The sequence below is a fragment of the Aythya marila genome (assembly GCF_965140915.1).
Source record: "Aythya marila genome assembly, chromosome: 26".
Taxonomy (NCBI): domain Eukaryota; kingdom Metazoa; phylum Chordata; class Aves; order Anseriformes; family Anatidae; genus Aythya; species Aythya marila.
Genome location: NC_139067.1, coordinates 5,834,855 through 5,859,542, shown reverse-complemented (window position 1 = coordinate 5,859,542; position 24,688 = coordinate 5,834,855). Strand labels below are relative to the sequence as shown.

At 42.9% G+C, this 24,688-nt stretch overlaps 1 protein-coding gene across 4 annotated transcripts in view; it reads right to left on the bottom strand.

Moving 5' to 3' along the window:
• Window positions 1-1,338: 1,338 nt before the first annotated feature.
• Window positions 1,339-24,688, bottom strand: part of LOC309887557 (tetraspanin-15-like) — a 58,786-nt gene continuing 35,436 nt past the window's right edge. For 2 of the 4 annotated variants that reach the window (XM_082779351.1, XM_082779352.1), the window contains 4 exons: window positions 19,342-19,455; window positions 11,919-11,972; window positions 11,218-11,334; window positions 1,339-1,839 (listed from right to left, as the gene is read on the bottom strand). In XM_082779351.1, the coding sequence (XP_082635477.1) occupies window positions 1,618-1,839; window positions 11,218-11,334; window positions 11,919-11,972; window positions 19,342-19,455 (507 nt within the window). In that variant the 3' untranslated portion in view covers window positions 1,339-1,617. The remainder of the gene's footprint in view (window positions 1,840-11,217; window positions 11,335-11,918; window positions 11,973-19,341; window positions 19,456-24,688) is intronic. The other 2 variants (XM_082779353.1, XM_082779354.1) reach the window with 1 other exon arrangement.

The following is a 24,688-nucleotide window of genomic DNA, read 5'->3' as shown; positions in this document are numbered from 1 at the left end:
CCCTTAAATGATCATGATCACCCACTTTTCCTGGGCTGGAGGTTTTGACCTTCACACTTGCAAAAAAAATCACACAATTTTGGTCACATTGTTTTAAAACTAATCAACTCCACTACTGGTTCACAGCTCCATTGTCAACATAATGTATGGAAATAAACAGTGAAAAAGGTGCTTTTTCACAGGCTTGTGTTGGTGGAGTGCTTCTTAAAAGGTTAAAGAAAAAAGCATCAAAACAGTCAGAAGAGGGAGACAGCCCAGCAGTCGAAACGTGGCACACTGCCTTGGGTACTTCGACACTGAATCAAAGGGCGGCAGAATAAAAAGGATGTCTAATAAACTCAGCCTTTCTTTGCTTAGTGGTGCTGCAGACATCGCCATTTTTAAGAAATGAATTTTTCTTTGAATTTTACTTTTGAAATGACTTCCCCACTTAATAGTTGCAGCTACTACTGCTGCCCTGGGTGCTCATAGGAATTGGCCATGTTCTGAGAGAAAATAGGTCTCGGATAGCCTGTTCTCTGCATTTGCTGAGCTGCACATTTGACTTCAGGCTGCTGCGGGAAGCTTTGCCATTCATCAGCCTGATAATAGGTTATTGCTGAGCCGCTGAGCCTGCCCTAGTGGAGCTCTGCAAAGGGTTTTACTGTTTTACTTTTTTGATAAAAACACACGTTTTTGTAATTCATCTGCTTGAGGCTTCCCTCCATGCCCTCCATGAGCTTGTTTCCTAGTGTGCCTCACTCACCCAGTCCAGGGTTGGATGCAACATACACCAGGTTTTTAATTCTTATATCCTGAGCAATGCAGAAGGGAATTGCTGCCTTGATCACCATGTTACTGTGCTAAAAAGTAAACGTTACAAAATAGAAAATTCCCCTTCTTACTCAATCTTTACAGGTTGCTGTCTCGAAGAAATGAGTTATCATCATCTCCAGAATCAACACGTTGCTGCAATAAAGCTGCCTTCAGTATAAAAATTGCTCACCTCTTTTTCCTTGCCTGGGGATAAAAGCTTCAGACACTGGGGTTCTTGCCCTGTGTGAGCCCTGCTCAAACAGCAGGTGTGTAGCTTGCTCTAGCAGGCACAGGCTGTGTTTCCCAGGGTATTTTAATCCTTTGGAAAAGCCTTTAGGAAGGATTCCCCAGAGTAAACGGTTCAGCTTCCTTTAGCTACATCTTTCTGGGGCCTTGGCAGATCCAGGAATCTACTATAAAGCCTTTATTATTTAGGATATTGGGCTAAATATAAATATAAAGGTACACCAAAAGTGCTTCTTCCCTCACCAACAACCCGACCAATGTACACCAAGTATAAATGACTTTGCAAAATAGAACAGAAGTCACATTTATTGTGTAACAAGAAAATAAAGAAATGTACAAATGCTTCAAAATGCCAAAATAGTAAAAGGACCCTTGTGAGCTCGCGTGTCCACACAGTGCATTACATTTTTATAACCTTCCGATGTTACTTTACAGTTTCTCCCAAGGTATTTCCTGAACCTGAGAAAATAAATCACATTATTTCCACATTCTACATCAGCTGCCTCTCTAAAAGCTTTGCTCCAAGCTTTGTTTTCCACCACTGCTTTCCGTCTTCGGCCTTCTCACTCTGCTGTGTCAGATGGCACCTTCTTCCTCCTTATCTTCTTCCTCCATGACATTGATGGGAATGTAGCCCCCTTCCTTGGGCAAGCACCAGCACCAGCCTGCACCGCTCAGATCCACTGCCCCAAAGCTGAAATCACGTATCTCCAACATCTTGAAGTCCACAGTGTCCAGCTTCGAATACATCTCATTGAGCTTTTGCCAATACAGCCAAGCCATCACAAGGCCGACTACCTGCAAAATGCATGTGTTAAAGCCACTGTGGGCATGCAAACCATTTCTGAAGGTCTTCCCATGCAAGGGGAGCTGTCACCCAAACTTTCAAACCTGGGCGCAAGATGGGAGAGAACAAGAAGCAGTAACATGAGCTGACAAAGCAGTGGACACATTGCTAAACTTGTTAACAGCTGTGTCCACCTCGTGAATTTGCACGTTGCTCCTGACAGTGGAACGTGTTGGATGTTGCTGCAAGCATTGCAAAGAGAGTGGCACAGGTCCAGGTTCTTGCTAAAATTAAGATATTGCTGTGAGCACAGTGCCACTTGGGTTATTTCCCAATAACCCAAGCTGGCTGTCAGGGAAAAAAATAATCTGATCTTGGGTTTGGGCTTAGATATGATTTTTAGATCTTTAGGAAGGAAAAGAGAAGCATTTCAAAAAGCAGAGGATTTCAAGTCCATTGCTTTGATTTTGCCTGATGTTTCCTTTGCAGTGATATTGTGTGGTGGCTATGAACAAAATGCCAGTGAGAGAACAGATTAGGTGATAAGCAGTCACAAGACATTATTTGCAGAACAGACACTGATGACGGGAATGATGACAATCATCATGTTCAGCACAAGGTGCTTATTTTGCGCTACTCCTTTCTCTATCTCAATTTCAGCAAATGGCATTTTCCTTAGAAATAAGGTTTATTCCCTATAGGGAAGATGCTCTGGGATATTGCAGGGGTCAATATCCAGGATACAAACTGCAGTTTTACACATGATGTTTTCAATGAACCAGGCTGGGATGGATAAAGAGGATATTGTCTTGAGCCCTGTGGCTTTTCTGTTCATTTTTGAGGCTAACAGAATAAGAGCTAACAATGTTTTCTGCATAGCAAAGAGTAAATAAATAAGCAAAGTTCACGTGTACCATTCAACTGGCATCTCCTGCTGTACTGCAATACATTGTTTTTGGAGCTGAAAAATGTTATCAATCATTTATCTGGGTCCTAATTGACCAGTTAAATAGTCTGGAGAGTGGGAACATTAAGAGAAAGATAAATGGGGTTAGCAGCAAAAGGTTGTAATGCATCTTAAATTAGGGATCATTTTATCCCCAAATGGAACATGTTTGCCAAGAGGAGGCAACCTCCACAGGGGAAAAAGCAAATCACCTAAGTGTCATCTGGTGACCTGAAAGCAAACAGGCAAACATGATCAGAATCAGCATTCATTAATTTGCTTTTCAGAGATGGAGAAATACCCTGCCATCTCCACTAGCAGCTTGCGCCTTGCACAGAAGAAACCTCAAAAACACTCAATATTTATTTTTCCTTCCCAAATTCACCTGCAGGTGGATCGCAAGGGGATCCCTCCACCCCAGGACTGACAGTTCTTTGTTCAACGAGAAATGGGGAAAACTATGTCCATTCAGATGCTCTCCCAAGAGGGAAAGGCCTCCCTGCCTGAAGTTTGATCTTGTCCAATTCCCACTTTACTAACTGCACTAATCCTCAAAGAACATCCTGCTTATTTTACTTTCCACCTAATTATTGCAAGCAAAAGGTATCTTTATTCCCTTGATAACAGGATTAATCACTGAAATAACAGATAGGGTGAAAGAGGCTGATGTGTGGTTATGGCTAGAAGGGCTTTCTCTGATTGCAGGAATTGCAGAAGTACTGGATTAATGACATTAGGGTTCTTTGCTGAGAAATAAGACTGCAGATACTGAAAGAAAATTTGAACTCTGGAACTCCTTTACTTGTCCAAATGGCCTGAAATCAGGTTATCTCACAGCACTGGTAACTTCTATTTATGTAGCTGTGTAGCTCCCTGCTGCCTTCGAAATTCTTCACTGCTGTGATGCATTTTATATGCCTATTTCAGCAGGCGACTCCCTCCCAAGCACTCTAAGAAATGACTTCACTCTGTGTATGGAGATAATATTAATTCCCAACAACATGCACAGGACCAGAATGGTGCTGTGCAACCTTGTCGTTGCCCATGATCCAGCTTTCTTGTGGAGAAGCAAAAATAACAAGGCATGACTTTGTCATGGAAACACCAGCAAGGGTGCTGCTTTCCTAATGCATATATGTCCTCCTCTTCAGTCCCCCAGAGCTGCAGAAACCTCTAGGCAGGGGTGCAGGAGGCCACAGCAAGGCTACATGATGCTTGGAGACAGCTTCATCTGTCCAGTAACTTGAGGGAGAGCCCAGAGCAACTGCTCCAACATGAGTTTGGAAAATAAGCTTGTTCTAATTCATATTCAACAGCAGAGCCTTTAAGGATTTAAAAAGTTTTAAAATAATATGCAAATTTATGTCAAGCTTTAGCATTATCTACTTCCATTAGCATGCTATCACTGGACAGATTAAAAATGCACTGCTGTGCTGTGAAAGGACCAAAAAAACCGAACCCTTTGAAATGACAATTCTTAAGACTAGGGTGTCATTTTTCCTCCATGAACCAAACAGTAATTCAGAAAAAGATTAGTGTTTACAGTAAGCTTAATGCAAATGGATCGTATTCTGCAAAGCCAGCTAGGTTCAGGGACATACTGCTGGAAACATCTCTCCCGTTCCTCTCCTCCTGACGGCAATGTCCCAGGTACCATGGGACACAGCATCCTAGTGAAACTGAGGATTTCTTTAAATCAATAAAAATACCCCAAGTCCTCAGTCAGCAGCCTGCATCCCCTAGCTTTTGCTCTCTGCTGAGTTATGAACCAAATTCCATTCCAGCCCAGCTTTAAATATCCTTTTTCACTTAATGAAAATAGAAAAAGCTGTCAGGAATATTGATGCATTCAATATCCCTGGCATCAAGGGCACCATGTTTTCCAGAAGTGAAGAGACTTCTAACATGAGAGCTGATTTTATTTCATTGAAATATGAAGGAAGGTTTTATTACAGAGGAGCATTTGACCATTTGACCAAAATATATGAAGCATCAGGCAAAAAAAAAAAAAAATTTAAATTTAAAAACTGCTCTTGTCCTTGCCTTCCTCCACCTTGTAATGATAACCATGACTGAACAACAACAGAACTGCTTGGAAGTTACTGCTTATGGATCACTTAATGTAGTAAAATTACAAGTTATTTCTGGCTGGTATTCAGCAAAGTACATAAACCACTATTGCCTGGGAAGGTCTCTATTCTGCCACTTTTTGAGCTTTTTGCAGGCGGATTCAAATGCACAGGCTCTGCATGGTGTACAATTTCATCAAGTAGGTGCTCTTACAGACACAGCTGTTTGCATGAAATAAATCCAAAGACCTTTGAGGGAATCAATAAAGCATGCAGACCCACTAGGCAGTTGTGATATGATAGAAAAATATCATTTTGCAGTGCTTACAATACATTGCAATTTGCACTGACAATGATATTTATGCTCTCATTGAATTATAGAATATCCCGAGTTGGAAGGGATCCACAAGGATCATTGAATCCAGCTCCTGGCACCACACAGGTCTACCCAAAAATTTAGACCATATGACTAAGAGCACAGTCCAAACACTTCTTAAACTCCAACAGGCTTGGTACCGTGACTACGTCCCTGGGGAGCCTATTCCCATGCATAACAACCCTCTCGGAGAAGAACCTTTTCCTCATATCCAGCCAGAACTTCCCCTGCTGCAGCTTGACACCATTCCCTCGGGTCCTGTCGCTGGTCACTGAAGAGAACAGATCGGCACCTGCCCCTCTACTCCCTCTCGCGAGGAAGCTGTAGGCTGCAATGAGGCCCCTCTGCACACTCTCCAACAGTTTAATGTCCTAATACTGTGGTGCCCAGAACTGCACACAGTACTTGAGGTGAGGCCACACCAGTGCAGAGTAGAGCGGGACAATCACCTCCCTTGACCGACTAGCAATGCTGTGCTTGATGCACCCCACGATACGGTTGGCCTTCCTGGCTGCTAGGGCACACTGCTGGCTCATATTCAACTTGCTTTCAACCACAACCCTCAGGTCCCTCTCTGCGGGGCTGCTCTCCAGCGTCTCATGCCCCAGTCTGTACATACAGTCAGGGTTGCCCTGTCCCAGGCGCAGGAGAGACCCAGGTGAGGTCTGTCCCAGGTGCAGGACTCAGCACTTGCTCTTGTTAAACTTCCTGTGGTTGCCCAGCTCTCCAGCCTGTCCAGATTTCTCTGCAAGGCCCCATCACCCACAACAGAGTCAACAACTCCTCCCATTTTAGTATCAACAGCAAATTTGCTCAGAACACCTTCTAGTCCTACATCCAAATTGTTTACAGAAACATTGAAGAGAACTGGCCCTAAAATGGAGCCTTGGGGGACCCCACTGATGACCAGCCACCAGCCTGATGCAGACCCATTTACCATAACCCTTTGAGCCTTACCCATCAGCTGGTTATTCACCCATCGTATGATGTTTTTATCTAGCTGTATGCTGGACATTTAGTCCAGTAGGATCCTATGGGAAACTGTCAGTTTCAAAAACCTTTACTGAAATCCAAAAAGATCACATCAGCTGTTTTCCCTTGATTGACTAGATGGGTGATTTTATAATAAAAGGAAATCAAGTTAGTCAAACATGACCTACCCCTCGTGAACCCACATTGGCTAGGACCAATGACTGCATTGTCCGCCAGGTGCGCTTCAATAACTTCAAGGATAATCTTCTCCGTATTTTTACCGGGCACTGGCATGAGACTGACAGGCCTGTAGTTGGTCCAGTTTCTTGCCCCTCTAGAAAATTGGTAGAAGATTTGCCATCTTCCAGTCAGCTTTTAGTGGCACCCAAAATTGGGGATTTTTTGCAGTGACACCTATGGAAAAAACAAGCTGCAGATGATATTATTTGAGAAGGAAGCCCACAAAGGCTTGCGTGTGCATATACTTTCTGCACCCCTCACTTTGCAAGCATTTCTCCACACTGGCACATGTTGCCCACATTGTCATCTGCTCCCCAGACACCTTGCACCAGAATCAGGACAGGAAACTTTGCAAAACTAAAGCATCACAAAGCAAGGCAAGTCCTTAGGGCCATGCAGATACCTGGATTATTTTATTTTTACCCAGTACGCACACAACATTGCACCAGAAAGGACATAGCCAGTAGCTTTTAAAAAATAAATAAATAAATGTCTAAATGCAGAGCAGAACAGAAACAGGGCAGATACCTGCTGCCAATTCCCACGTCTCTGCCTCCTTCCAGCTGCAAATAAGCATCTTTGAGCTGATCCAAACCAGCATCTTGCAGCAAAGACCAACCACAGCCAAAGACCTTTTGGGGTTAAACAGTGTTTTAGGACTTGCCTGCAAAGCAACAGATGAAGCTTACCCCAACCACCCGATTTGGGTAGAACAACTGTACTCGGCTCTGGTGAGGCTGCACCTCGAGTACTGTGTTCAGTTTTGGGCCCCTCGCTACAAGAAGGACATCGAGGTGCTCGAGCAAGTCCAGAGAAGGGCAACGAAGCTGGTGAGAGGTCTGGAGAACAAGTCTTACGAGGAGCGGCTGAGGGAGCTGGGATTGTTCAGCCTGGTGAAGAGGAGGCTCAGGGGCAACCTTATTGCTCTCTATAAGTACATTAAAGGAGGCTGTAGCGAGGTGGGGGTTGGTCTATTATCCCACGTGCCTGGTAACAGGACGAGGGGGAACGGGCTAAAGTTGCAGCAGGGGTGTCTTAGGTTGGATATTAGGAAGAACTTCGTTATCAAAAGGGTTGTTAGGCATTGGAATGGGCTGCCCAGGGAAGTGGTGGAGTCACCATCCCTGGAGGTCTGTAAAAGACATTTAGATGTTGAACTTAGTGATATAGTTTAGTGGAAGACTTGTTAGTGTTAGGTCAGAGGTTGGGCTCGATGATCTTGAGGTCTCTTCCAACTTAGACAATTCTATGATTCTGTAACTTCATCTTCCTTTTGAACCAGCAAAATGGAATGGGTGAGTGGGACATCTGCCATCAGCAAGGGCCAGCCATAAACTCTGCCATCCAACCCAAGTAGCTGAAGGAAATTTATGTCCATTGGAAAGAAAAAACCTAAGTGCTTCAAAGCACAAATTCTCAGGGATTTTGTCTCTGGCCATGGGTGCTGTACAATGACTACAAGCTGCCTGGGAGGATGGAAAGATGAGGGTGGGAGCCAGAAGGGTGGTTGGTGACATTCCCAGGCGAGACTTCTCCCTGCTTTCTCACTTGTTTGATCAATTCAGTACCTGTTTTACAGCTTCTCCAAACCCAATTAAATAAACATTAGAATGTATGAGAAAGTAAAGCCAAGCCTTGTGCCTTTCGGTCTCTTATGTATAGATTTCAGAAATAAATAAGTAAATTCAAGGACTTCCCACATTATGGAAAATCAAAATATGGTGGTTTCCCACATCTGAGTAGGATGGAAAGCCTAATTACTAATTAGCAATTAGTAATTACTAATTAGCAATTAGTAATTAGCAATTAATATTACTAATAGCAATAGTTGCTCAGACATATGCTTTCTATGGGCAATCTACAGCAGCCCAATTTTTTGTTGGGTGCTTCCTTCTGTGCTTCCTTCTGTGTAAGAAGGGCCAGAATATTGCTTACTTCAAATACAAGCACAAATCTTGGCACTTGGGTGATGAACACTGGCCAAGCTCAAAATCCCACCTATGCTCAAAATCCCACCTTTAGCTGCTCAACATCACAGGCGAGGCTGACGTTTGTTTCTAAGGAAACTTACGCTTTTAGGAAAATTGGGCAAAACCCAAAGCTGGACTTGGGATGTAGATTTTGGTCCCAACTTTCTTCCTGGCATCCTGCAAGCTTTCCATCAAGGTGGTTTGCAGCTATTTTTGAAATTAACACAAGTGCACAGTGAGGCATATGTCCTGTGCAGAACATGACAAATACCCAATGACCAAAGATAAGACATGCTAATATGTTCATTCAAGCCAAAGTTCAAGACACTATCACCTCTCCATGTCCACGGTGCTCTTCCTCTTCCCACTCCAACTGGCAGTTCAAGGACAATATTCTCACCCTGGCTTTCCAATGGCAGCTGCTGGGGATGAATCTGTTTCTAGGCTGACAGTTCTTGGCAACAGAGATGGCCATTTGTAACAATTCCCTCCAAAACTTGACAGCATCAAATCCAATTTATATTTAAAACCTGGAAATCATGAGCAGATGGGAAGAACAAGATTCTCCAACTGAAGAGCATTTAATGGCATGCCAGAAAAATCACAATGCTTGCTCAAAAGCACTTGATATTCATCAAGGCTCAGTGATCCTTATTGCCATTTCTGGTTTGTCTCCCTACCCTTCCCAATTAAAAGCATCATGCTGTGAGGTTAATGGATAATGCAACAGGAAGCTCCTGTAATGGGCTCTAGACATCCTGCAAGGCAGATGGTAATGGTAACCTCTATTATGGCATTTTCTCACCCCATTTCTGTGCCCATTTGTACTGGGTTTATGTGGCAAGGTTCTGGGGGCTGTGGGGGTGGCCTCTGTGAGAAAAGCCCTGAAGCTGCCCCATGTTAGATAAGAGTCAGTTCCAGACAGCTCCAAAGGGACACGCTGCTGCCCAGAGCCAAGCCAAAAAGCGATGGTGGTTGTGCCTATGTGAGAGCCGACTTAAGAAAAGGTAAAAAACCTGCTGCACAACAGCAGCAGCAGTGCAGCTGGGAGAGCGATGACTGAGAAACAGCCCCCACAGCCCATGGTGTACCATGGCGGAGCAGATTTCCACACTGCAGCCCATGAAGGAGCCCACAGCGGAGCAGGTGGATCTGCCCTGAAGGAGGCTGTGGCCTGTGGAAAACCCCCACAGGAGCAGACTCTGGGCTGAAGCTGTAGCCCGCGGAGAGGAGCCCATGTAGGAGCAGGGGACCTGGCAGGAGCTGCTGCCCATGGGGGACCCAGGTTGGAGCTGTGTGCTCCTGATGGATGGACCCTGTGTTACGAAGCCATGCTTGAGCAGTTCTTGAAGAGCTGTTGCCTGTGAGAAGCCCATGCAGGATCAGTTTGGGAAGGATGGCATGCCATGGGAGGGACCCTACATTGGAGCAGGGGAAGAGAGTGACTGAGAAGGAGCAGCGGAGATGAAGCACTAGGGACTGACCACAGCCCCCGTTCACCCATTCTCCTGTGCCGGCTGGGGGAAGGATGTTGAAGAGGGTGGATGGGGGGAAGGTGTTTTTAGCTTGTTTTTAGTTCCTCACTGCTCTAGCATGTTAGTGATAGGTAATAAATTTCTCTTATCTCCTTATGCTGAGTCTGTTTTGCTCATGACAATAACTTTGGAGTGATAGCTCTGTCCTTATCTTAGCCCTTGAACCCTAGCCCTTGAACCCTTTCCATCATATTTTCTCCCCCTTTTCATTTGAGGAGGGGGAGTGAGAGAGCAGTTGTGGTGAAGCTCAGCTGCCCAGCTGAGTAAAACCACCACACCATTGCATTTCCTGGTAGTAGCACAGTAGAAGTTTCTTGCTCATCTGCACACCGTGGAGGAAGCACTTTATAAAAGCAGAGCATTGCAGCTAGGATTGGGCACACACTGAGCCCCTGTCTGTTTTTATTTATTTATTTATTTATTTATTTATTTTTCATTCAGGCCATCTGAGACATCAAGGAGAAATCCTTTTCAATCCTTTGAAAAATTAGCTCAGTTTGTCACGTTTCTCAAGCAGCTTCTGTTTATTCAGCCAGTATTCTACATTTCACTGCAAGTAGAAACCCAGGAAAAAGAATAATTTCACTTCCACTTAGATAAAATACCATATCTGATGAAAGCATCACCAAGTACATCCAGTGGCAAATCCAAAGTTACATCCAGGGAGAAAAAAAGAAAGCTTTCACTTGCAAGATTTGAAGGAAATACATATAAAAAAAAAAAAGCAATCAACACCAACACAATAACAATAATTCTGGAGTTTCACCTCCTTGCTAGCACAGTGGCAACAGCATTGTAAAAGGGTAGCCTCTGCTGTGACCCAAAGTTTCTCTCCATATCCAGCATCCATGATAGAGAGCTTAATAACTTGTGCTGCAAAATTGCCAGGATCATCTGCCATTGTTAATGGCAAGTAGCTCAAAAATGAATTTCATGATGTATGGCAAACCCAGCTAAATTTATGATCATGGTTTATTTTTGTTAATATTTATGTTCTATTTGAAGAGAACTGTAAAAACAAATGTAAAAGGATTTGCTGGTCTAGCATAGAAATGCCTTGATTTTAGACGCTATTACTTGAACATTAATTAAATTTTAGGAGTGTGTTATTAGAAAGCCAGCATTTTGCTAAAGTTGCTTTAAAAGTGCTGTGACATTTCACACCCAAGACACAGATTTCATATGTAAAGGTAGTGGGGAAAAATACCTAAAACCAAATTGTTTTCCTCCTCCAGAATGGAGATAAAAGGCAAGATGATGCTGACCAGTTTCACCACCTACCTGGGGAAGAAGCATGGAGCAAACGATGCCCAAAGTGGCCTCAAAGTTGTCTTTAAGCCACAGCCCGACAGCATGGATGCAGCCTCGCACGTGGATGACATTAAGCAACTCCAGGCGCTGGAAGCAGATTGAAAAGAAGTACCACTGTTTTAATTTAGATGGTGCACTTGGAAGAAGATGTTATTTCTTGTGTTTGCTCCTTCCCGCAAGCCAAAGGAGTGCCATGACAAACATTTGGGAATTGATTTATTGGATTTGATATTTTCTTGGGTTTTCTTGACAAAAAAACAGTCCCTTAAATTTATAGGTCACACTGCAGCTCTCTGCAATGATATACCCCACAATCACCCCTGAGGGCCTCAAAAGCAGCTTCTCTCCTACCACCAAGCCTTAAATCACAACTCAGGACCAGCATTTCCTGGGACTCATCCAGTAGAGAGATCGTTGCTCTCAGAAATGCCACACCAAAGCCTGCAGAGACTACACAGATGAGCCTGCTCAAATTCTGCAAGCCTGTGCAGGGATGCTAGAGAAAAGAAATAAAAATAAATTTATATACAGCTGCAGTAACAGCTATCCCTGGTGGGGAAGAGATTCCCATTGTGAGGCAGGGTTTCCCTGAAGATAACCTTTTTTTTTTAAAAAAAAGGAAGGGTTTCACAAAAAAATATTGTACATAGGAAGGAAAAAGCAAAAGTTACCTCTTTATCGAGTGTCCTGTATCCACACAGCGTGTTAATGACTTCTCCAGGAACCTGTAGACAGAGAATTAGTGCAAACTTAGGTTGGAGGAAACCAAAGGGGACATTAAAAAAAGAATAAAACTAAAAAGAAATAAAAAAACTTGCCCAGTTGCCTTGACCATTCAGCATAGTACAAGGCAAACAGTTAGCCTCAAACTTCATTTTATTACCGTTTAATCCTTTTTCCTCAAACGCATTGCTGATATTGTAGGTGCCAGCTTGGCTTGGGCCAGCAATAAGTTGCGTTTTGAAAAACTATTTTAAACAACTTGTCTCAGCCATTTCTGAATCTGCTCAGCATTCTCCTATCCAGTGATACGGGACTGTCCAGTGATTTGAGCTGAAAGCAACTCCACATGGTGTGAGAATTTAGTAAAGTGGTTCTTTAAAATGTTACTTTGATTTTCTCCTTGTTCAATTCCAGCCACTTTTTCTCACATATTCAGTCACATTTCACCTTCTTAAAAAAAAGGTAATTTCACCAAGATTAAATGTATTTAGTTCTACAGAAGTCAAGGGGGAATTTCCCAAAAGTCTCCCAGCACTTTGGGGAGAAACCCAAGGATTTTAGGGATCCACAATGCTTAGACCTTTGTTGCTCCGCCCGCTGCCCCCTGCCCACCCCCCAAAAAAAAAAAAAAAGCATTTCAAAAGTTGCAGAAATCCTAGCCAAATACTGCTATGCAGTAGCTCTATAAAATTAAATCAAACCAAATTCCTCTGCTTCCATCAGGGTGGAAGAGGATACATTTTTGAATTGATTACAACATTTTTTAACACCAGTTACAAAACTAGTTCTTGCTCATCCCAGAAAAAGGAAAGCTATGAGGTAGCTCCAGAACACCCTGAGCTAGCTGTGTACTTTGCACCTCTCAGGATTGATATTTATTTATTTATTTATTTATTTATTTATTTATTTATTTATTTATTTATGGCTTATAGCAGCTTCCATAATACCATGTATTTCTAAAGGGGCCTCATACTCATGAAATAATAACATGCTGAAATTATTACACTTTCAGTAAGATGACTTTGACAACGAGTAAAAGCTCCTGAACAACAAAACAAAAACTACCTGTGCTTTAGAGGCACAAAGATGAAAAAGAGAAATGTGCACATTTAGGGGTAAATTATACTTTCCTGCAAGACACAGCATAAAAGAAATGTGCACCTTCAGACAGGCTCCAGCCATAAAGCTGCAGCTCATTCCTTCCGTAATTGGTAGGGAAATTATTCCAGCAATACACTACCAAGAGGATCTGTACCTCTGTACATTACTGACAGGGCTATCAAAAAAACCACCACACACCACAACCATCTGTCACCACTTCAGTACGCTATTTATAAACTGGGCATAGTTAAGGAGAATAATTAGTCCTTGTGTGTATTAAAGACTTATGGGGACATCCAGAGATCAGCCCACTGGCAGGTCTCATCCTGCACTGGGACCATGAAACAGGAAGCCCTCAGAATAAGGAGAATTTGAGACATTCCTAGGGCACATGCTGTTGCCAATAGTGGTATAAAGGAATATGCGCATGATCCAGGAACCATTTATTTGGTTTGCATTTAAAAAAACAACTCAAAAACCACAATCACCAACAAAACAAAACAAAACAAAACAAAACAAAACAAAACAACCAAACAAAAACAAATAATAAACAAAGAAAAACTAAAGCATTTAGTTCTTGGCAGCTTTCAGTTATCCTTGTTTTTTAGACTCACTTCCATGGACATCATGGGATCCTTACTGGTGAAACATCATAGCTTTCTATAGGACTTATCCATTGAACAACATCCATCTATGGAGCAAATTTATCACCAATTTTCTTCCTTCTTGCATCAAATAATGAAGGGTTTCTCAATCATCTCCAATTCTGACCATCCACTTGAGTAATTCTCTCAACAGCTTGTATTTGGGTGAATTGTGGACAAGTGAGTTTTTTGCCTTGATTTATCTTTGTTATTGTCTTGCATGGAAGTGAAAGTCAGAGCTGAACAGATATTTCTAACATAAAAACCAGGAGACATCCTTAGTCTTCCCAAGTGAATTTTGATGCTTTCAGAGATCATAAAACAGCAACAAATGCAGGTGTTTAAAACCCACCAAGGGCAGAGGACTGCAATCTTTGCACTTTTCTTTTAACCAACAGTTTCCCACCCACAAAATCAGATATTTCACGAGGGGCTCAGAGACACTGTGCTTGGCAGAGGCACAGCTACCCTGTGTCTTCCACAGGAGAAGGCCTAACTGCAATGGAAAACCATTTAGAGAAGTACTTAGCGATGAGGATACAGAGGGCCCCCCCTGCAGTAGGTGTATATTTGCTCATTCCTTATTCCTGGGAAGACTTTAAGGCCTGTGACCTTAGATATGAGACTCTTTAAAATAGCCAGCATTTCTGGAGGATGTCTGTTCTTGTTGATGCACCTCAGCCTGCCCTGCAAGATGCCCAAGGTTATATGATGCAAAGCTCTGGAGGCTTTTGCAACAGAAGTGTCTTCTTTTGAAAACAGGATGGTTTTATGTCTGCATTTAATGAATGACAGGTTAACAACACTTCTGAAACCATGTTTCATACTCCTTCCTTCAGACAAGCTCACCAACCAACCACCCTGACAAACAAATGATTTGTTTGACAAGTGTACGAGGTCTAACAGAAGCTCTGAAGTTGGACCTGCCAATGAAAATTACTCAGAATTGGCGAATACAGAAGGATCATGTGCAGCATGTGATATTGTTGTCTTGTATTGCCTTGGTTTGGAGGACTGAGCTGAGACACCCTAGAGCAGAAGAAATGGTCAAAAACCTGACCACTTTGCTGGTATTCACCCAAAACCTACCTAGATGGGGCTGTACTGCATGGCTTGATCCTATCAGTATCTATTCCTTTTTTCATAATACTCTATTTCCAAAGAACATCTTCTAGTACCTCTCTACTTAAAACTCAAAGGTCCTCTAAGAGAAGAGGATGCTTTGCTCTCCATCTTTCATTCATGAAGGTGCAAATAGAGGACAACATTTTGTTGCTAAAGAAGAAAAGGGTTTCTTGCCCTACAAACTGGTGTATTTAAACTGGTTGGTACAAGGGTTATTCAGTGGAAAGACCATTGTGGTTCATCTCTGAACCAGCACAGACAAATTCATAGAATCATAGAAACACAAGGTTGGAAAGGACCCACAAGATCATCTAGTCCAACCGTCCTCCTATCACCAATACTACCCACTAAGCTGCTAAACCATATATCGTAGCACTTTGTCCAGGCCCTTCTTGAACACTGCCAAGGACAGTGACTCCATCACCTCACTGGGCTGGGTTCCAGCACCTGACCACACTTTGAGAGATTTTTTTTTTCCTGATATCTAATCTAAATCTCCCCTGGCACAACTTGTGGCCATTTCCTCAAGTCCTATCATTTGTTATCTGGGAGAAGAGGTCAACCTTCTTCATAACCTCCCTTCAGGAAGTTGTAGAGTGCAATGAGGTCTCGCTTGAGCCTCCTCTTCTCCAGACTAAACAATACCAGGTCCCTCAGCCACTCCTCATAAGACTTGTGCTCCAGACCCCTCACCAGAGTTGTTGCCCTTCTCTGGACACGTTCCAAGGCCTTGATGTCTTTCTTGTAGCGAGGGGCCCAAAACTAAACACAGTATTCAAGGTGTGGCCTCACCAGAGCTGAGTACAGGGGGATGATCATCTCCCTGGTCCTGCTGGCTACACTATTCTTGATACAAGCCAGGATGCCATTGGCCTTCTTGGCCACCTGGACAAAATCTTCTCTTCAGCCTTTAAGTAGCATATTTTGGAGGAAAGGGTTTTGAATAGGGTTTGTACATTGCTCAGAACAACTAGGTATATCTAGAGTATCATGCACAGATACCGCCTTCATCCTGAAGTGCTTTTCCCATCTTATCAGCCTGCAAGGAAAACCTCCACAATAACATTGCAATTTCAGGTAACAACTATGCACTGAGACATGCAAAAGCAATTATGCAATTATTATTATTATGCAATTATGCAATTATTATTAAAATGCAATTATGTTTTTTATTATTTTTACTTTTTATTATTTTTAATTCTGTTGTTAAAAATATTTTTATTTGCTTGTTCTATGCCATAGTAAGTGGAAAATTTCCAAGGGATCTTGCTCTCCTAACTCATTTAATATACTATTGATATTGTATAGCGATGGATTCTTAACCAAAAGCAGTGCCAAAAACCAAATAAATTTGAAGAAAGAGGCCACATCTATCTACCTGCTTACTGCTCTTGCCAAGAGTTTCATTCCATGTGGAGATTTAGATTCATTTGGCAAGGTCTCACTTTCTCTCTGGCAGTCAGAGACACATTCACAGGCTTTAAATCTTGAAAAAAAATGTACAGAATTTGCCATCAATATTCCCTCCCAGAAGCTGGAGTCCTTTGCTAGAGCATTCCCCAAGACATTGCTCATTAAAATGTGAAGCCAGAAAGTTGCCTTATTTCTTATCCCACTATATTACACATCTGTGATTTTTATAACTCAAACAGTGCCAGTCAGGCAAAGGTGTTTTGTTTCCACATTGTTCCAACATACCACAGGGAATGTAAAAATAATGAAAAAGGCACCTGACTTTCTCCAGCATATACTTAATACCAATACAAAAGGACAACATATGAATTTCTAATTCAACTTTGGGAGCTGGCAAAGATCCTTAATCAACACCCCGATTAGAGATAAAAACTATTTTTGCAGCTGTTTTGCATGTCATGCTTAGATGAATAATAAAGCACCTCACAGTTCCTCATTTTCCTTTAAAAAAAAAAAAAAAAGCTAACAACAATAACAGATTTATGCTATGTTTTCCTTGTGCAATTCATAAAGCTAGTGGAATGGCCAGGTTTCAGAGGTAATGCTGCCTGTTGTTCTTAACTCTAAGGAGGTTTTGCCACTGGGATCACAGAGTAATAGAGTATCACAAATTGGAAAGGACCCACAAGTCTCATTGACTCAAACTCCTGGCTCCACACAGGACCACAGAAAATTCAACCGTATTTGTAAGACCATTATCCAAACACTTCTTGGACTCCAGCAGGAGTGACCACTTCCCTGTTTCAGTGCCCAACCACCCTCCCAGTGAAGAACCTTTTCGTAATATCCAGCCTGAACCTCCCCTGTCACAGCTCCGTGCCATTTCCTTGGGTCCCATCGCTGTCACCAGAGAGCAGGGAGCAGCGCCTGACCCCTGTCCCGCTCCCCTTGAGAGGAAGCTGCAGCCCGCCATGAGGCCTCCCCTCCGTCTCCTCTTCTCAGGGCTGAAACAATCAAGTGACCTCAGCCACTTCTCCTACATCTTCTCCACTAGATTTTTCACCATTTTTGTGCATGGTGCTTGAGGTGAGGCCTCACCAGCGCAGAGCAGAGTGGGACGGCCACTTCCCTTGAGCAGCTGGCAGTGCTGTGCCTGAAACAGCCCAGGGTACGGTCAGCCCGTTTGGCTGCCAGGGCACACTGCTGGCTCGTGTTCAACTTGCCATCAACCGGATCCCCCGGATCCCTCTCCAGGGGGCTGCTCTCCAGCCTCTCATCCCCCAGTCTGCACATATAGCCAGGATTGCCCCGTCCCAGGTGCAGAATCCAGCACATGCTCTTGTTAAACTTTCTGCAGTTGGTGATTGCCCAGCCCTCCAAACTGTCAAGATCTCTCTGCAAGGCCGCTCTGCCCTCAAGGGAGTCAGCAGCTCCTCCTAATTAATATCAGCTGCAAGCTTACTTAGCATGCATTCCAGTCCTGCATCCAGATCATGTATAAAACATTGAAGAGAACTGGCCCCAAAATGGAGCCCTGGGGAACTCCATTAGTACCCATTAGACATCAGCCCAATGTAACCCCATTTACCCTTTGAGCGCAGCCTGTCAGCTAGTTGTACAGCCTTTGTAGCGTGTATTTGTCCAGCTGTACGCTGGACGTTTTGTCCAGAAGGATACTGTAAGAAACAGCATCAAGAGCTTTGCTGAATTCCAAAAAGTTCACATTTACTGGTTTCCCTTGGTCAACTACGTGGGTAACGTTGTTGTAAAAGTTAATTTGGTTAGTTAAACAGGACTTCCCTTGTAAGCCCATGTTGGCGGTGACAAATGACTGTGTTGTCTTTCAGGTGGTTTTCAGTAACTTCCAGAATACTCTTCTCCATAATTTTTCCAGGCACTGAAATGAGCTGACAGGCCTGTAATTACCAGGGCCTTCTTTCTTAGCCTTCTTGGAAACTGGGACATTTGCAAGCTTCTAGTCAACTGGGATCACTCCAGATTCCCAAGGCCACTGAAAAATAACTGAGAGGTGGTGACATCAGCCAGCTCTTCTTGACGAATCCCATCAGACTAATGTGCATCTAGCCGGAGGAGCAAATCCTTCACTAGTTCAGAGTTGGTGGAGAGTTTATTGTTCCCCAGTCATGGTCCTCTAACTCAGGGCTCTTGGACTTCCAGGGCCCATCACTAGTGTTAAAGTCAGGATTATGCTAGTAACTCATTTTTAGGACCATGTATATCATTTTTTAGCCACAGTAGCCAGGGATATTTGCACTTTTTTACCCAGTCTTGGCTGAGCTTTTCTGTTTTCCCTCAGTATGTGTTAGATTGATTGCAACAAGGCAGACCATTATATTAAGCAAAACAGTGTGAGAGCACTTAGCTTAGTCTCAGCAGCACTACATAGGAGAATCTTGGCTTGCAGCACTGAAAATCAGTTTAATAAACCTTCATGGTCATGCAGTAGGAAAGACACCCAACCTTCCCTCCAAGGGGAGATCTTGTCCCAGTTCACAGCATGTCAGAAATACAGCCTTGGAGTTGCATTTGCTCACAAGACTTTTTTTATTCAATTGCACAAGGGTGCAAATTGTACTCCTCTCATGGCTCCATTTATGACAAAACCCTCAAAACCTCCTTGTTAAAAGTAGATGCCAGCACACATGAACCCCATTCTGCTAAACGTTGTGGCAGCTGGCTGAGAAATGTATGCTCTTACAGAGGAAGACAAAGCACAACAGCTAATTTGGATCCACGTTGTGATACAGCCAAGCATTTAAGTCTTTGCAAAACCATCCTCCAAAGCATTTCATCCCATAGTAGGTAGAGAGATGGGAACCCAGCATTTCTAACAAATCCGTGGCACAATACAAATGCAATTAATATCCCAGTTCTTTGTTATTTATGCTGTATTAAAACAGCAGACCATACTAAAATGCAGTGTAGCCCATATATATGTATATTTTAGTTTCTTTAGCATGAAATGATTATGCTGTCTCAAACCACTTTTCAAAATGGCAACACAGTTAATAAGAAACTCAAGTACAGAAACAAGAAGTAAAAACTTTTCATGCCTTGGCTGCTTTACCTTCCTGATACAGCATGTGTAGGGCACCCCACATGCCAGTGGCCCACTGCCATTGCACGAGTGGTATAGGTTAACCTCCCAGTCTCGGTATTCATCACCACCACAGCAAGAAAACTGCAAAAGAAAAGGAAAGAGTGAGACATGCAGATGAGCAAACCTCAACATTTCCAACTCTCTGATGCATCTCCTGTCCAGACTTGCACTGCATCTTCAGTGCTGTTTTGCAATGCTGGTATAAAGAGGTCCACAGGATCCACCCTGGGATGGATCCCATCCAGAACCATGGACTTGCATGGATCCAGGTGGAGCAGCAAATCCTACACACGTTCAGGGTTGGATGGGAGTTTGTCATTCCCACTGTCATGGTCCTCCTTTTCAGGACACCCAGGGTCCTGAAGCCCATCATCGGCATTGAAGACAGAGGTGAAGAAGGCATTAAATGTCTCTGCTTTGCCTATGTCATTGTCTGTGAGGAGACCTTCCCCGTCAAGTAGCGGACCTGTGTTTTCTTTGGTTCTTTTTCAGTTAACATATCTATAAAAAACTTTTTTATTGTCTCTCACAGACATGGCCAGCTTCAACTCTAGTTGGGCTTTGGCCCCATGAATTTTCTCCCTACAAACATGAACAGCATCCCTGTATTCTTTCCTCATTGCCTGACCCTCCTTCCAGCAGCTGTACACTTTCTTTTTCTGTCTAAGCTCCAGTAGAAGATCCCTGGTCAGACAGGCTGGCCTTCTGTCCCGCCTGCCTACCTTCTGATATTTTGGAATCGCCTGATGTTGTGCTTTTAAGAGGTAGTGCTTACAGATTGATCAGCACTGATGGACGCCAATGCCTTCAAAAGCAGCTTCCCAGAGGACCTTGCTGACTAGTTCCCTGAGCAGCCTGAAGTCTGCTTTCCCCCTATCCAGGGCTGAAGTTTTGGTGGCACAGAAGTGTCACCATAAATTCTAAACTCAATCACTTCATGGTCACTATGACCGAGACGGCCGCCAATTGCCATGTCTCCCACAAGACCCTCTCTGTTTTCCAGCAACAGATCAAGGACGGCACCTTTCCTAGTTGGTTCCCTTAGCACCTGCACCAAGAAGTTATCATCTAGGTGCTTTATGAACCTCCTGGACTTGCTCGTGTCAGCCATGTGGTGATCCCAGTTGACGTCTGGCAAGTTGAAATCTCCCATAAGGACAAGGGGAGTTGATCTCGAGGCATCTCTTAGTTCTGCAAAGAATAATTCATCGGCGTTGTCGTCCTGGCCAGGTGGTCTGTAATAGATTCCCACAACGACATCCCCTTCGTCCTTTAATCCTTACCCAGAGGCGCTCAACTTTGCCATCCCCAACTTGAAGTTCCACGCAGTCCAGCCCATGCTTCACATACATCACCACCCCACCACCTTGCCTACCCTGCCTGTCCCTCCTGAAGAGCCTGTAACCATCTATTGCAGCACACCAGCCACAGGACTCATCCCGCCAGGTTTTGCTTATGGGATGATTTCTTACTTTCCAGGAAGCTGAAGACTCTGTGTTAAAAACTAACAAATGCACAAACAAAAAAGCTAAAGCAGATGTTTAGCTTGGTTTAGCCCCATTTTAGAAGTGTGTAGCAGGTATAGAGATGTACATGCATGTGTAGGAGGCATCGTGGCTCATTCATGCTTTCTTCCTGCTGATTTAATTATAGGTAACTAATCCATCCTATTGGGGTGTGTAGAAGAGATGGCTATTTCAGCACCTTGAATAAATGTATTTCTTTGCTCAACTAGTTGGTGTTATTCAACAGTATGCTAATAAGACTCTGCAGTCTAACAGGGATTTCTCTTCCAATTAAGTTAAATTAGAGATCAAATGCTGCAGCTACAAATGAAAAAACTTCTTTTTTCTACTTCTTGTATAATGTGAAAAAATAAAAAGTTTAATGAAAGTCATTTTCTGTTCTCTGTGGAATAAAATTGGGATTATTACATATCAAATCGTCCCTTCTCTTGGTAAACAAACTTGAATCTTTACATTTCCCCCTGGAAAGAAAAGCCTGAAGTGGGCAGGAGAGCTGTGTGTATGCTTGACAAGACAGAAAATTCCAGGTTTTCCCCATTTCTGTAAGCACCAGTCTCCAAGGAACAGTTTCCAGAACGAGTTTAATTAATACCCCATGAGTATCTGTTCCCTCTCCTGCTCATAGGTTGGTGACAATACTTGGCGAAAAGGAGCAGGAAAAGCCATCAGCTCTTTGGGTCCTCATGGCCTCCTCCCATGCCGAAATGGGCAGATATGGCCAGGAGCTACCAGCCCACAAACTGAAAACTAATTTCTGACTTCCTACCTTTAATTCATCTATTACTTTTAGTCCCATCTGTATCAGTGAGGGAGACAAGCTTGCAAAACTTGTCCAGAAAGAGGAGAGAAAAACCCCTAAAGGGATATTGGATATTCTACCCTGCTCTGCATTCCCATGCTGCAAAGAAGTTTCTTCCATTTGCTTTTATAATTCTGCAAAAATTGGTATAAAATCATTGTAATGAGTGTTACTAGCTACTGGGAAGGCTCACCAGGGTGTTTTCTTCCCTGCAAGGAGAGGTTTAAGCTGAACTACTGTTGTGCCTGGATTTATTTTTCATAAGCTGAGACAGATCTGGGTCTGTGTTTTACTTTCATATGGGTTCCCAGACCTCAGAGAGAGCTAATACACAGGAGGAGAAAAAAAGAAAAAAGTCCAAGAAGTACTACGCATTGGGTACTGCTGCTACAACCCCTGACATGCAGGCTTATTATGGCTAATGACCATAGCCCTGTACAGTGGCCTTGAAGAAATGCACTAAAACGAGCCATGCTGGGTGGAAGCTGCCTTTATTTTCCCTGAAGAATAAAGATGCAGGTTTGCAAGCATAACACCTTCAACTCTCCAAGCCTTACTTTGAGGTTGGAGCTGCTCAGGTATGAGCAAAAACCACAGCCTTATCAGTGCTTTGAAATTCAATTCCTGTTCTCAGCAAAGTGGTTTGAACTCTCCTCTCCCACCTGCACTCAGCAAACCATTCAGAAGACACAAGGGAAGAAGCAGCACAGAGCTGCAGTTAGTGATTTTCAGCAAACTGAGTAATTTTGGTTTCCAGACTTGCATCCATGGTGTGCAAAGGGCACACCATGCACAAAGGGTACACTTTGTTCAGCAAAAACAAATAATATAAATGTGTAAATATTATTTTTAAGGCAAATTTATTTCAATATCTTCCTGTTCACAGACAGCAAGACCAAGTAGGTGTTGGCAGGTAAAACCACCTCATTTGTGCCATAATCATGGTAATGTAATAATTACTGTCTGGCACTTCTATGTACATCTGTTATTTAGGAAAGGACCATAATTACTTATTTTAATATATGATACTGGTTTACATGTTTGGAAGCAGTCAGCATTGCTTGAGAGAGGGTTTAAGCAAAATTTAATACCTAAGGGGTGTACCATGGTTTTGTCTGAGCTAAATGAGCTGTGTGCCAGGTAACCAATGAGTAGACAAGATTTTTACCCCCCAAAATGGCAAGAATAAGCACTAAATGGTTATAATAGGGTGCTCTGGGCCTGTGTTTTGGCAAAACAAAACAAACAAACAAAACCACCAAGCTGGGGTGCAATCCTTCCAGACTGGATACAAATTTTCATCCCTCCAAAGTGGTTTGGGCTGCTTGGGTCTTGTAAAGCCCCACAGGAGCCAAGTCCAAGTCATTATGAGACCACTGGCATCAGCAACTCCACCATTTTTTTAATCTAATCCAAGTGTTGCTGAGCATAATGCCTAGAACAGCAAGAATGCAAGAATGCTGTGATTTTCTCTCTTAAAAGAAATTATGCTTCTGCACTGCTTCTCCCCACTCCTATCTCAGTAGGATGCATTTCAATTGCTGATGTTGCTGTCATTCCCGGCTTGCAAATTATACTCTAATACAAAAACTCGCAGCGATGAGCAGCAAGTTCTTGCAAAGCTCCTTCTCTTGCTACAGAAGAAAATGTGTGGATGCTAAAAACTTATCGGCAATATTAGAAGTAGCCATTAACTTCTAGTACAGAGAGAAATGCTATGAGATGAATATCTCCCCCTGAAAACTTAAACAAAAACTCAAGTGAGGAAGTAGACACAAAAATGTCATAAAAAGGGGGTGGGATTATATAATAAGTGCCTAGTCTTTGGTTGTTTGGAGATACAGAAACCTTCCCGCAAACAGATCTGCTTTATCTAGAGATCTGTGGTCTAACCTCCTTGCCAGGGCTCATCAAGGATAGTTTCCACATGCATTTGTGTTGGCTTGTGGCAGCATCCATTTATCATTCATACAGAGAGGACTGAATTACAGCACCTTTTTAGAGAGGTTGGAGCCAAACTTTAAAAAAAGATTAAGATCTTTCTTGAGATCAGTGAAGTCTTGAAACCTTTAGAGGTCTTCCAGTTTTATTAATGCATTTGGTTCAGTAATGACAACTCCAAGAGTCAGAAGTAGGTATTTAAAAAGAGAAAGGAATGTGGAGGCCACCACCAGCCTTGAATTTCAACTACATCAAAGAGGAAGGAGCTTCTTGGTCTCCTTCAAAGCTAGAGATAAGATTTATATATTTATGATGCTCCAACCCACAATGAAAGGAGAGAAATCAAGCTGAGGTGAGAGAAAGCAGCTCTGAAAAGCAGCTCTACTGGCAAAACCAAGCTGTGAGCATGCAAGTTGGATGTAATTTCTCCCTTTTACCTCTCCTAGATCTTGAGGTTTTGCTTTTTCCACTTTTTTTTTTTTCTTTTTTCCTCGAAGAATTCATCAAATGCTTTGAGCTGAGTGTTTCCTTTCACAATAAAACAAATAACAGTCAAACTTCATATCCTTGCTCAAAACAGCAGCAAATCTACTTTTCCTTAATTCCCAGGAGCAGGTCCTCATTTTACTGGAAAAACACATATGTTAGAGCCAACCTTACTTGTCCAAAATGGCCAAACTCCTAATGGTGTGGACAAAAGCTTCAAGTTTGACTTTAAATTAGGTCTGCAAGCTCTCTGCTGAATGCATGTGTGATACGAAGTGTGTCCTAAACTATACTGCAGCAAAACAGCTTCTCAGAGAATGGTTAGCAAGGCAGAGTTTCATCAATAACCTATTGCTGGCAACACAACTCAATCTCTTGCCTTAATCCTGTGTATAAATTAGGGATTTTGTTTCTGAGTGGTACCACATCATGGATTATTCCCTCAGTCTGGCTTTTCAATGTACTTGGAGGGATGCATCATTGCTTTGCTGAGGCATGATTACCTGGGGTTTTGTGAGATGGAAGTAAAGGGGCTTGTGGGAAACCATCTAGCTGGAGGTAG